Source organism: Ornithorhynchus anatinus, chromosome 5 (assembly GCF_004115215.2).
Source record: "Ornithorhynchus anatinus isolate Pmale09 chromosome 5, mOrnAna1.pri.v4, whole genome shotgun sequence".
NCBI classification, from domain to species: domain Eukaryota; kingdom Metazoa; phylum Chordata; class Mammalia; order Monotremata; family Ornithorhynchidae; genus Ornithorhynchus; species Ornithorhynchus anatinus.
The window spans coordinates 58,301,349-58,314,776 of NC_041732.1; the positions used below are offsets into that span (position 1 = coordinate 58,301,349).

At 48.4% G+C, this 13,428-nt stretch overlaps 1 protein-coding gene across 1 annotated transcript in view; it reads right to left on the bottom strand.

Moving 5' to 3' along the window:
* The window catches only part of MORN1 (MORN repeat containing 1), a 239,097-nt gene that overhangs the window by 162,354 nt on the left and 63,315 nt on the right, over positions 1-13,428 (bottom strand). Inside the window, exons 7-8 of the mRNA XM_029064471.2 lie at positions 10,651-10,747; positions 427-537 (exon numbers count right to left, since the gene is read on the bottom strand). Coding sequence (XP_028920304.1) covers positions 427-537; positions 10,651-10,747 — 208 coding nt within the window. The remainder of the gene's footprint in view (positions 1-426; positions 538-10,650; positions 10,748-13,428) is intronic.

The window sequence follows — 13,428 nt, forward strand, 5'->3', positions numbered from 1 at the left end:
GACGGTAATCGATTCAGTAAAGTAGATGGTAAGCTCGTTGTGGGCAGGGAACGTGTCTGCCAACTCTGTTATATTATACTCTCTCAAGCACTTAGTACAGTGCTCTGCAGAGTAAGCGCTCAATAAATACCACTGATTAAATATAGCCAGTGGGGAGTGGGGAGGGGGAAAGCCTTCTACTAGCCAGGAACATAAAAATAACATGGAACTTTGTACCTAAAAAGGTCCCAGTGGTGTCCCTAAAACGTCCTCCTCCAACCCATAATACCCATGCAATCAGTGGTTATTATAACGCAACTTTCCCATAGCACGAGGCTCTCGGAGAACACGATCCCCACGATCACAGAAATGAATGTGCGTGCCTCTCAAGCAGGAAGTGTTTTTTGTCTACTGAAATTAGCAGCGGCCGCAAAAATACACTCTTACCCTCAGCAACTTCCCCATCCTCGGTTTGCAGCTGGACAGAAAGGCAGATGGGAGAGTCTTGGATCAGCTCCATCACCTCGGGGCCCAAAATGACGATCTTCGTGGCAGGAGCTGAAGTGGAGAATGATATTTTATCAGCCTATCAATCTGTCAGTGGTGCTAAGCGCCAAGGCGAGGTCAGTTTTTAAGTCATGTGGTCCCTGCCTTCAAAGAGCTTCCAGTGTAGTGGGGGAGACAGAGAGTAAGGTGCTATTTACAAATAGAAGAAGCACTGAGAAAGAACAAGGATGACACTTCAGAGAGTACAGTTAAGTAGAGTCGATTTAGAGATAATCCCTGCCCACAAGGAGTTTACAGTCTGGAGCGGGAGACCTACACATTCAAATAAATTACGGATGGGAAAATGGAAGAATATATGGATCTGGACATAAATTCTGTGGAGATGGAGGGTGGGGTGACCAAGACTAAGATCCTTTTCCTCTGCTCCTCCTCCCCTTCCCATCGCCCCAACTAGCTCCCTCTGTTCTACCCCCATCCCCACCCCACAGCACTTTTGTATATATGTATATATTTATAATTCCATTTATTTGTATTAATGATTCGCATATATCTATAATTCTTTTTATTTATGATGATGCTATGGATGCATGTTTACTTGTTTTGCTGTCTGTCTCCCCCCTTCTAGACTGTGAGCCCATTGTGGGCAGGGATTGTCCCTATTTGTTGCTGAATTGTACTTCCCAAGCACTTAGTACAGTGTTCTGCACACAGTTAGCATTCAATAAATGAATGAATGAATGAATGAATCTGAGTGCACTGGTGATGCAGAGGAGAGGGTGAATATCCACCCCAGAGCTCAGTACAGTGCCTTGCACATAGTAAGCACTTAACAAATACCATCATTAGTATTATTATTATTACTATAGGAGAAATAAGGGCTTAGTCAGAAAAGGTCCTCCTTGCATTCCCAATTATTTAAGCTCTAACGCATGGACATATTTCCCATCCCTTCTTCTTCCTATCTGTCAGTGATTTCAGGATCTGTCTCCACGTCTAGATTTTTAAACTCCATGAAGGCAGGGACCATGTCTATTAACACCACCAACTGCTCAGTAAAGTCCTCTGCACACAGAAAGGGCTCAAACGATATTCTTGATTGACCGACTGATGGGTCACAAGCATAGAGTACAAGTCCAGGGGCATTCTGAGGAAGTGGTGTGGTCTAGTGGAAAGAGTATGGGCCTGGGAGTACCTGGGTTCTAATCCCGCACCTGCCATTTGTCTGGTGTGTGACCTGGGGCAAGTCGCTTCACTTCTCTGTACCTCAGTGTCGTCATCTGTAAAATGGAGATTCAATTCCTATTCTTCCTGTTTAGACTGGGAGGCCCACGAGGGAGAGGGACTGTGTCCAACCTGTAGACAGTGGGCAGGGAATGGGTCTCATATCGTGATACTGTACTCTCTCAAGCACTTAGTACAGTGCTCTGAACAAAGCGAGTGCTCGATAAATGTGACCGACTGACTGGTCTAAGCAGTTGGAAGAGTACCATGTTACAGAGTTGGTAGGCAGGATCCTCACCCTCAAGGAGATTATAATCCGTAGGTGCCAAGTCCGTGAGGGTGAAGGGTACGATCACCTCTGTGCTGGATTCTCTGTTCATCCCAGATCAATCAATGAATCGATCAATCAATGGCTTTAATTGAGTGCTTAATATGTGCAGAGCACAATGCTAAGAACTTGGGGGAGTACAACACAACAAAATTAGCAGGCACTCTCCCTTCTCCTAATGAGTTTCCCGAGACTTTTCTGTAGGGACTGAAAAGCCCCCCAAATGGAGGTTCTCTGGCCTACAAGCTATTAGGTGCTCACCCCTTCCAGCCTCCAGCCACTCCCCCAAACCCCTGTCCTGCACTCCTCCGCCCCCAACCACCTCCCCCACACATAAACACACACATTGAGATGTCGGTGCCTGTGAGACTGCAGAGCCCCAAGCTGATCTGGCCACCACAACTGAAAACCACCCAGGTCTGGGCCCCGTGAGGCAGAAGTTCACCGGGGAACCCCGTTGGGTCAGCATGGAAGCAATACAGCCTAATGGATAGACCCCGGGCCTGGGACTCATAGAAGGACCAGGGTTCAAATTCTGGCTCCGCCACTTGTCCGCCACGTGACCTTGGGCAAGTCACTTCTCTGGGCCTCAGATAGCACATCTGTCAAACAGGAAGAGGCCTGTGAGCTCTATTAGGTACCTACCTGATTAGGCCTGATTTCCAGGCCCATGCTCTATCCACTATGCCATGCCGCTTTGGAGTCATAGGTCATGGGTTTGAATCCCGGCTCTGCCACTTGTCAGCTGTGTGACTGTGGGCAAGTCACTTAACTTCTCTGTGCCTCACTGTGAGCCCCACGTGGGACAACCTGATTCCCCTGTGTCTACCCCAGCTCTTAGAACAGTGCTCTGCACATAGTAAGCGCTTAACAAATACCAACATTATTATTATTATTAAGGTATTTGTTAAGCATCTGCTATGGGCCAGGCACTGTATTAAGCCCTGGGGTGGATACAAGCAAATAGGGTTGGACACAGTCCCTGTCATTCATTCATTCATTCAATAGTATTTATTGAGCGCTTACTATGTGCAGAGCACTGTACTAAGCGCTTGGGATGAACAAGTCGGCAACAGATAGAGACAGTCCCTGCCGTTTGACGGGCTTACGGTCTAATCGGGGGAGACGGACAGACAAGAACAATGGCACTAAACAGCGTCAAGGGGAAGAACATCTCGTAAAACAATGGCAACTAAATAGAATCGAGGCGATGTACAATTCATTAACAAAATAAATAGGGTAACGAAAATATATACAGTTGAGCGGACGAGTACAGTGCTGTGGGGATGGGAAGGGAGAGGTGGAGGAGCAGAGGGAAAAGGGGAAAATGAGGCTTTAGCTGCGGAGAGGTAAAGGGGGGATGGCAGAGGGAGTAGAGGGGGAAGAGGAGCTCAGTCTGGGAACGCCTCTTGGAGGAGGTGATTTTTAAGTAAGGTTTTGAAGAGGGAAAGAGAATCAGTTTGGCGGAGGTGAGGAGGGAGGGCGTTCCAGGACCGCGGGAGGACGTGACCCAGGGGTCGACGGTGGGATAGGCGAGACCGAGGGACGGTGAGGAGGTGGGCGGCGGAGGAGCGCAGCGTGCGGGGTGGGCGGTAGAAAGAGAGAAGGGAGGAGAGGTAGGAAGGGGCAAGGTGATGGAGAGCCTTGAAGCCTAGAGTGAGGAGTTTTTGTTTGGAGCGGAGGTCGACGGGCAACCACTGGAGTTGTTTAAGAAGGGGAGTGACATGCCCAGATCGTTTCTGCAGGAAGATGAGTCGGGCAGCGGAGTGAAGAATAGACCGGAGCGGGGCGAGAGAGGAGGAAGGGAGGTCAGAGAGAAGGCCGACACAGTAGTCTAGCCGGGATATAACGAGAGCCGTTAGGTAGCCGTTCGGGTGGAGAGGAAAGGGCGGATCTTGGCGATATTGTAGAGGTGAAACCGGCAGGTCTCGGTAACGGATAGGATGTGTGGGGTGAACGAGAGGGACGAGTCAAGGATGACACCGAGATTGCGGGCCTGCGGGACGGGAAGGATGGTCGTGCCATCCACGGTGATAGAGAAGTCTGGGAGCGGACCGGGTTTGGGAGGGAAGATGAGGAGCTCAGTCTCGCTCATGTTGAGTTTTAGGTGGCGGGCCGACATCCAGGTGGAGACGTCCCGGAGGCAGGAGGAGATGCGAGCCCGAAGGGAGGGGGAGAGGACAGGGGCGGAGATGTAGATCTGCGTGTCATTTGCGTAGAGATGGTAGTCAAAGCCGTGAGAGCGGATGAGTTCACCGAGGGAGTGAGTGTAAATGGAGAACAGAAGAGGGCCAAGAACTGACCCTTGAGGAACTCCAACAGTTAAAGGATGGGAGGGGGAGGAGGCTCCGGCGTAGGAGACCGAGAATGATCGGCCAGAGAGGTAAGAGGAGAACCAGGAGAGGACAGAGTCCGTGAAGCCAAGGTGAGATAAGGTATGGAGGAGGAGGGGATGGTCGACAGTGTCAAAGGCAGCAGAGAAGTCAAGGAGGATCAGAATGGAGTAGGAGCCATTGGATTTGGCAAGAAGGAGATCATGGGTGACCTTAGAGAGAGCAGTCTCGGTAGAGTGGAGGGGACGGAAGCCAGATTGGAGGGGGTCTAGGGTCCCACGTGGGGCTCACAGTCTCAATCCCCATTTTACAGATGAGGAAACTGAGGTCCAGAGAAGTGAAGTGACTTGCCCAAGGACACAGAAGCAGACAAGTGGTGGAGCTGGGATTAATAATACAACCAACTCCATTGTATTGTACTCTCCCAAGGGCTTAGTACAGTGCTCTGCATATAGTAAGTACTCAGTAAATACCATTAAATGACTGGTTAAGATGGCAGGGTGAAAATTGGGGTGCAGTGGACAGCAGCAGAGTAGAACATCTCTGTCCTCTCTCCAGTGAGACCCCCGCCTCCTCCATGTTTGCCCTAGGTTCCTCCTCTGAAGTACTGGGGTGATTCAGGGTTGGGGGAGTGGGGTATTGTCGGGGATTCTTGGGGTCCCCTTGGGGCTCAGGCTCAAAGCCTGCTTTTCCTGCTCTGCCGGAGTCAGCGTTTTCTGCGCTGCTTCCCGAGACGGAGCGTGGCTTGTGGCCATTTGGATTTTTTTCACTCAATGAGTGACATCGCCAGGGCCGGCGAACTGAGATTTTTCAGCCGCTCCCAGCGATCACAGGCCTCTCTGCGGTTCCGCCGGTCAGCCGGTCCCCTACGGCCTGCCCGAGGGCAAACACTTATCATCGTCTTCTTCATTTTTCACCACACCGGCATGAAAACAATCAGGGTACGTACAGTTCTTGGTAACAAATCCAAACTTCATTTTGGGAAGGGAAGGGAATCGAAGTAATGCCTTCATTTATTTATATTAATGTCTATCTCCCCACTTCTAGACTGTAAACTCGTTGTGGGCAGGGAATGTGTCTGTTTATTGTTGTTTTGTACTTTCCCAAGTGCTTAGTACAATGCAGCACACATGGTAAGTGTTCAATAAATACGACTGACTGACTAAATGCATTTTGCTGGCATATTCGACTGTATTCTGCAGTAAATGGGGCTTGCTGCCTGCACTTGGCCAAGGTCTGTGCTCTTGCACTCCTGCTCCCCTGTCATGGTCCGGAAATGATAATAATAATAATAAATGTGGTATTTGTTAAGCATCACTATGTGCCGGGCACTGTACTAAGCACTGGGATAGAAAATTAGCTGGCTCAGTGGAAAGAGCCCGGGGTTGGGAGTCAGAGATCATGGGTTCTAATCCCGGCTCCGCCACTGGTCAGCTGTGTGACTTTGGGCAAGTCACTTAACTTCTCCGAGCCTCAGTTACCTCATCTGTAAGATGGAGATTAAGACTGTGAGCCCCACGTGGGACAACCTGATTACCTTGTATCCCCCCAGTGCTTAGAACAGTGCTTGGCACATAGTAAGCGCTGAACAAATTCCATCATTATTGTTATTATTATAGATCCAAAATAATCAGGTCGGACACGGTCCCTGTCCCACATAGGGCTCAAGGTCTTATTCCTGATTTTACAAATGAGGGAACTGAGGCACAGAGAGGTTAAGTGACTTGCCCAAGGTCACACAGCAGACAAGCGGCAGAGCCAGGATTAGAACTCAGACCCTTCTAACTCGCAGGCCCATGCTCTACCACTGAGCAACGCTGTTTCTGGCGAGGAGGAGATAGCTCCGCTAGCCCAGTCATCAATTCCTCCACAAAACTGTATTCAACCCGATTATATTCCCCAGCACTTAGTACAGTGTCTGGCACATAGTAAGCCCTTAACAAATACCAGAAGAAAAAGAAAAAAGAGAAAAGTGCTTTTTCAAGAAATCCATCTCCCCCAAGATCTAAACCTGCACAAACCAATCACTGCCTTTAAAATCTAGACCCAAATTTTCTCGAGTTGGAGAGTGGATGTCCAGTATCCAAAGTCCTAGCCTCTGCCCCACCCGGTGACGGCCACGGACCGGTTGTGTTTAGTCCACGGTTGACAGGTTTGCGCTTCCAAAAAGGGGAGGAAATCCATTCTTTTGTATTCGGCATCCAGCTCGTCCTCCAAGAAAAGCTTCCAGACCATTGCAGCATTAGCCAGCTCTTTGCCAAGAAATCTGTTTCCCCCATTTCCTCCTGTGGCCTGACGAAAGACGGATTCCGAATACGTTCTGATCTTGGAAGCGGGTGTCTCCAAAAATGTGCTGATGAGCTCTTTCCTCATCGAGCACAAGAAAGGAACTAGTCTTTCATATTCGAGGTCAGTTCAATCACTGGCTTTTCGTTTGATTTTTTTGGTGGGGGGGGAGAAGGGAAGGGTAAATGCAAGGAACAACCATTTCATGTTTACTTTCACAGAAACTCCTCCATACCACAAACTCTGTTCTTCAGTGAATGAACTCAACCTTGAATCCTCTGATAGAGAACCCCAAAGGACAGTTGGTGGAGTTGGTTTGCTGGATGCCATGACAGGAAAAATAGGCTAGAAGCCAGAATGAAGAACACTCAGTTCTAGTAATCATGATAATAATAACTGTGGCATTTGTTAAGTTGCTTATTACATGCCAGGCACTATACTAAACGCTGGGGTAGATACCAGATAATTGGGTTGGACACAGTCCATGTCCCTTATGGGGCTCACAGGCTCCACATAATCCCCATTTTACAGATGAGGTAAGTGAGACACAGAGAAGTGAGTAACTAGCCAAAGGTCACACAGCAGGCAAATGGCAGAGCTGGGATTAGGACCCAGGTCCTTCTGAATCCCAGGGCCGTGCTCTATCCGCTAGGCTATGAAATACCATTTAAACTGAAAAAATCAATGCGATTGATTGGTTGACTGATTGTCCAACCACTCACGCCGGTTTGGATTCAGCATGCCAGTGTCAGAAGAGACCGTCCGTGAGCATGGGCCTGGCATCCAAACATGAAGGGATTCCAGCCTGAATTCTCCCAAACACAGGAATGCCAACCCCACATTCCCAGACTGGAGATATCATACTGGCTCTAATATAGCGTACTCCCCAAACAATGCCCACGTAGACTTCACGTGTCAGGAGACAAATTCATTCATTCATTGTCAGTCTTTCAGTGGTATTTATAGAGCACTTACTGTGTGCAGAGCATTGTATTAAGCGCTGGGGAGAGTGCAACAATAAACAGACCTATTCCCTGCCCAGAACGAGCTCACAGTCCGGAGCGGGGGAGACAGACATCAATACGTACAAATTTCTGATAATGTACCTAAGTGTTGTGCGGCTGTAGAGGAGCGAGTCAGGGTGACGCAGATGGGAGAGGGAGAAGCGGAAAAGAGGGTCTTAGTCTGGGAGGGCCTCAAGGAGATGTGCCCAAAATAAGGCTTTGATTGTCTGTCAGATTTGAGGAGGGAGGTGGTTCCAAGGCCGAGGGCAGGATGTGGGCTAGGAGTCGTCGGCGAGAGAGATGAGATGGAGGCAGAGTGAAAAGGTTAGCAAGGAGGAGCGAAGTTTTGGGGCTGGGTTGTAGAAGGAGACTAGCGAGGAGGTAGGAAAGGGCAAGGTGGTGGACTGCTTTAAAGTCAATGTTAAAGTTAAGTTTTTGTTTGCTGCGGAGGTGGATGGGCAACCACTGGCGATTTTTGAGAAGCGGGGTGACAGGTCCAGAACATTTTTGTAGAAAAATGACCCGGGCAGCAGAGGGAAGGATGGATTGGAGTGGGGAGAGAAAGGAGGCTGGGAGGTCAGCAAAGAGGCTGATGCAGTCATCCAGGTGGGATAGAACTGTAATAACGTGGTAGTAGTTTGGATGGAGAGGAAAGGGCGGATTTTAGCGATGTTTGTCTTCTACTCTCTTTTCACTGAGAACTCTGAGCCAGTGCAGGGAGTCTGAACGCCCTGACAAACAGCCCAAGGCGATGGTGTACAGTTGGGTTCTGTGAATGGTAATTGGGCCAGGGATCACCTGCTTCTCCTGCAAATCCTCTCGGATCTTGCTTTTTTGCCCCGACTCTGGTCTCGCCCGATCCTCTAGACTGTAAAGTCGTCTCAAGACTGTAAGCTCAATATGGGCAGGGAATGTGTCTGCTATTTCTCTCGCACTGTACCCTCCCAAGCACCTAGTACAGTGCTCAGCAAGCAGAAAGCACTCAATAAATACCACTGATCGTTTGACCGATTCTCCTCTTATCTCTCCGACCGTGACTCTCCCCCACCCCGTTCAAAATTTTATTGAAGGCACATTTCCTCCAGGAGGCCTTCCCTGACTAAGCCCTCCTTTCCTCTTCTTCCACTTCCTTCAGGGCCGCCCTGACTTGTTCCCTTTATTCATCCCCACTCCCAACCCCACAGCACCTATGTACATATCTGTAATTTATTTATTTCTATTAATGTCTATCTCACCCTGTAGACTGTAAACTCGTTGTGGACAGGAAATGTGTCTGTTCTACTGTTGTAGTGTACTCTCCCAAATGCTTAATACAGTGTTCTGCACACAGTAAGCACTCAATAAATACGACTGACTGGCTGATTGGCCTCTCCGGCCATTCCTCAGGGTGTGCTTCCTCAAGACTCTATTCTGATTCTTCTCCTCTCCTCATTTCACACTCCCTCCCTCAGGAAGCTCAAACACTCCCAAGGCTTCAACTGTCACTTCTATGCGGGTGACTCCCAAATCCACCTTGCTGGCTCCTCCCCACTGTCAAATCCCTCCTCTATTCCCACTTCCACCAACATGTCTCGCCGACTTGTTCATTCCAAGCGCTTAGTACAGTGCTCTGCACATAGTAAGCGCTCAGTAAATACTATTGAATTGAATGAATGTCTCCCTGACTAATTATCAGCATGGTGACTTATCTCTGCTATTTCTGTGTTTATTTATGCCCATCCTCAGCTTTTGTGAAAAAATGCATAGTGAGCGTGATTCCCCACAGTGAGACGGGGACTGAGTCCAACCTGATTAGCTTGTATCTATTCCAGTCCTTAGTACAGTGCCTGCCACATAGTAAGCGCTTTACAAATACCACAAAAAAGCACTCTATTAAGGACTGGGGTCAGGATAAAATAATCGGTTCCCACACGGGGCCCACATTCTAAGTAGGAAGAAGAACAGGTATTGAATCTCCATGTTACAGATGAGGGAACTGAGGCCCAGAGAAGCGAAGCGACTTGCCCAAGGTCACACAGCAGACAAATAGTGGAACGGGATTAGAACCCAGGTCTTCTGACTCCCAAGTCCATGTCCTTTCCACTAGGCCACTAGCCAATAGTCTATCAAACGTTCGGCTTATTGATCTGGATTCTGCTCGCTCGTAAATAGTTTTATGTCTCTCTCTCCCCTTTAGGGTGTAAGTTCCTTGTCAGCAGGGACTATGACCTGTGCTCCTGCTGTACTTTCCTAAGCACTTAGTCCAGCGTTCTGCTCCAGGAGGCACTTAGCCAACGCCATCATCCCCATCACCACTAGCACCGGTCCACATCGACGGCTGACAAGCCAGCCAGAGCATTCCGCAGACCCGCGTTCGAATCCCCGCTCCTTTGTCTGCTGGGTGACCTTGGGCAAATGACTGCACTTCTCTAGAGAAGTGCTTCTGTAGAGAAGTTGCATGACTTAGAGGATAGAGAACGAACCTGGGAGTCAGAAGGATCTGAGTTCTTATCCCGGCTCTGCCACGTGCCTGCTGAGTGACCTTGGGCAAGTCACTTCACTTCTCTGGGCCTCAATTTCCTTGGCTGTAAAACGGGGATTAAGAGTGTGAGCCCCATGTGGGCCGGGGACTGTATCCAACCTGATAAATGTGTAACTACCACAGCGGAGAGAACAGTAATAACAATAATTATGGTGTTTTATTAAGTGCTTACTACGCTCCCATCACTGGACTGAGTGCTCAGGCACACTTGACACACTAAGTGCTTAACAAGTTCCGTAATAATTATTACTACTATTCTCTGGGCCTCGATTTCCTCATCTGCAAAATGGGCGTTCGATCCCTGCTAGCCTGTGAGCCCCCTGTGGGACAGAGTCCGGGGCGCAACTGACTGCGCCTCCCCACCAGGGCTCTGTACGTTGCTCGGTACAAAGGAAGGGCTCAACAGATACCACCACTCTTATGATCCTCATCATTCCAGGCAACGACCAGGGACAAAAGCGCAGTACGTACTGGCTGGGAAGCCACGGATCCACAGCCCGTCGTAGGTGATTCCGGAGCGGTGAGTCAGGACGCCTTGGCCACTGAACGCGTCATCCCGCCACTGGCCCTGCGTGAACAGAGAAGGGCAGATTTCAAACGCGGGTCCCCGGGCCCGGCATGTTCCAGAGACCGGCCCACTCCTGGAGGCCCTCGATAGCCGGGTGGGTGGTCCCGGGAGCCAGAGGGCTGCTTAGAAATACAATGCGGATCCCTCCCGGGAAAGGCTGAATGGGAAACCGTCCCACACTCGGAGAGATTAGGGTGCAGCACTCTGCCGCATTCTTGCAGAATGGGACATTTTCTGGAAAACCCAATTTTCCTCAGCGTTAGGGGCCCAGATAATGATGCTGTGAAATTACCTTTCATTAGAACGGGGAGTGAGCTTGCTTCCTTAAAGAATGCCATATTATCTAAAATGTCAACAAGGTATTGTGGAAAAAAAGCGCATACTTTTTAACCCCGAAGAATTCTTTTATCCCGGAGGCATTACATTTGTGCGGAGTATCATAAAGGAGACAAAGACGGCCCACACCTCTAGCAGGACGGTTCGGGTGCTAGCTAAACGGCTATTGTTCGGGAACTTTAGTCACACCATTCATTCATAATTGAAAAGCCCAATTAAAAAACACGTTTGGAATAAATGCAGCAGCGTGTCTGTTCTCCGCACACTGTAACTAGGCATGTCTCGTTAGGGGCTTTCGGAAAATGTGCTCGAGAAATGAGGGAGGAAAATCATTAGAAATAGCAGGAAAATGGCCTTTGTGTGACTTTTCAAAAATACAATCCTATTTTATAATGAACTGGTTTTATTGGAAGAAAAAATTCAACTAAACAAATGGTTCCAGTGCTGCAGTTTCTTAATCACAGACCACACACAGAAGCCCAAATGTCCAAGTTCAAGTTCTGGGCGCAAAGACCGTTTAGCTTCCTTGCTCTGCTTTACGGCCTGATTTTAAACCCTATAAGTTTAATACATCATGTGAAATTGAAACAGTGAAAATATATCCAAAACCTATTTAAAGTAACGAGGCATTGTGAGAAAAATGCCACATGATCCACTGAAGCCTGAAGCGCTTATGAATTCTAGGATTCGATAAATTGCCGTCAGCTTTAAGACACTCAATCGCCTCCCCGCAGCCTACCTCATCTCGTGGATCCCCTATTCATTCGTTCGTTCGTTCAATCGTATTTATTGAGCGCTCACTGTGTGCAGTGCATTGTACTAAGCCCTCGGAAAGTACAATTCAGCAATAAAGAGAGAAAATCCCTGCCCACACCGGGTTTACAGCCTAGAACGTGCAGAGAAAAGGGCTGCTTTCATAATGAGAACGAAGCAGTCAGTCAATCAGTCTGTCCTATTTATTGAGCGCTTACTGTGTGCAGAGCACTGGACTAAGCGCTCGGGAGAGTACAATATAACAGACACACTACAACCGAACCTGTGCATTTCAAACCTCTCACGCCGACCTACTCACTGTACCTTGATCCCACCTATCTCACCGCCAACCCCTCGCCCACATCCTTCCCCTGGACAGAAACTCTCTTGATCGATGGTATTTATTAATATGTTTATTGTGTGTAGAGCACTGTACTAAGAAGTTGGGAGAATTCCTCCTCCCCTTTTCATATCTGACAGATCACCACTCTCCCCACCTTCAAAGCCCTCCTAAAATTCGCATCTCCTCCCCGACTAAGACCTCATTTCCCCTACTCGCTCTCACTTGCTTTTTAGATCGTGAGCTCGTTGTGGGCAGGAATGTGTCTGTTTGTTGTTATATTGCAGCCTCCCAAGCGCTTAGTACAGTGCTGTACACGCAGTAAGCGCTCAATAAATACAATCGAATGAATTTCTGCATCATCTAGGCATTTGAATCTTTATCTTGTACGCCCTTGCTGTTCACCCACCTCAGCCCCACAGCGCTTATGAACATATCCCCTAACCCCACTATTTCCCCATCTAATAATAATAATAACGATGGTATTTGTTAAGCACTTACTATGTGCCAAACACTGTTCTAAGCACTGAATAATCATGGTATTTGTTAAGCATTCACTCTGTGCCAGGCACTGGGGCAGATACGAGCAAATCGAATTGGATGCTGTCCCGGTCCCACATGGGTGCTCACAGTATGATTCCCCATTTTATAGATGAGGTAACTGAGGCACAGAGGTGTAAAGTGACTTACCCAAGATCACACAGTGGCCCAGTGGAAGAGTCGGAATTAGAACCCATGACCTTCTGACTCCCTGGTTCATGTCCTATCCACTAGCCCACAGTGCTTCCCTGAAGTCTATCAATCAATCAATGGCATTTATGGAGCACTTAAAGTGTGCAGTACTAAATGTGAGCCTGTTTTTGGGCAGGGATGATCTCTATCTGTTGCCGAATTGTACATTCCAAGTGCTTAGTACGGTGCTCTGCACATAGTAAGCACTCAATAAATACTATTGAATGAATAAATGCTTGGGAACGTACAATACAACGAAGTTGGTAGGTTCTTGCCCACGAGGAGCTTGCAGTCTACAAGGGGAGGCAGACATTAAACTAACATAGGGATAGGGGAAAAAGTATAGTAATATTTACAAAAGTTTTGTAGGGCTGGGGTGAGTATCAATTCATTCATTCAATTGTATTTATTGAGTGCTTACTGTGTGCAAAACACTACACTAAGCACTTGGGAAAATCTTGTCGTCTTCTGCTGTGGAGTCGTCTCCGACCCATAGTGCTGCCATGGACACATCTCTCCC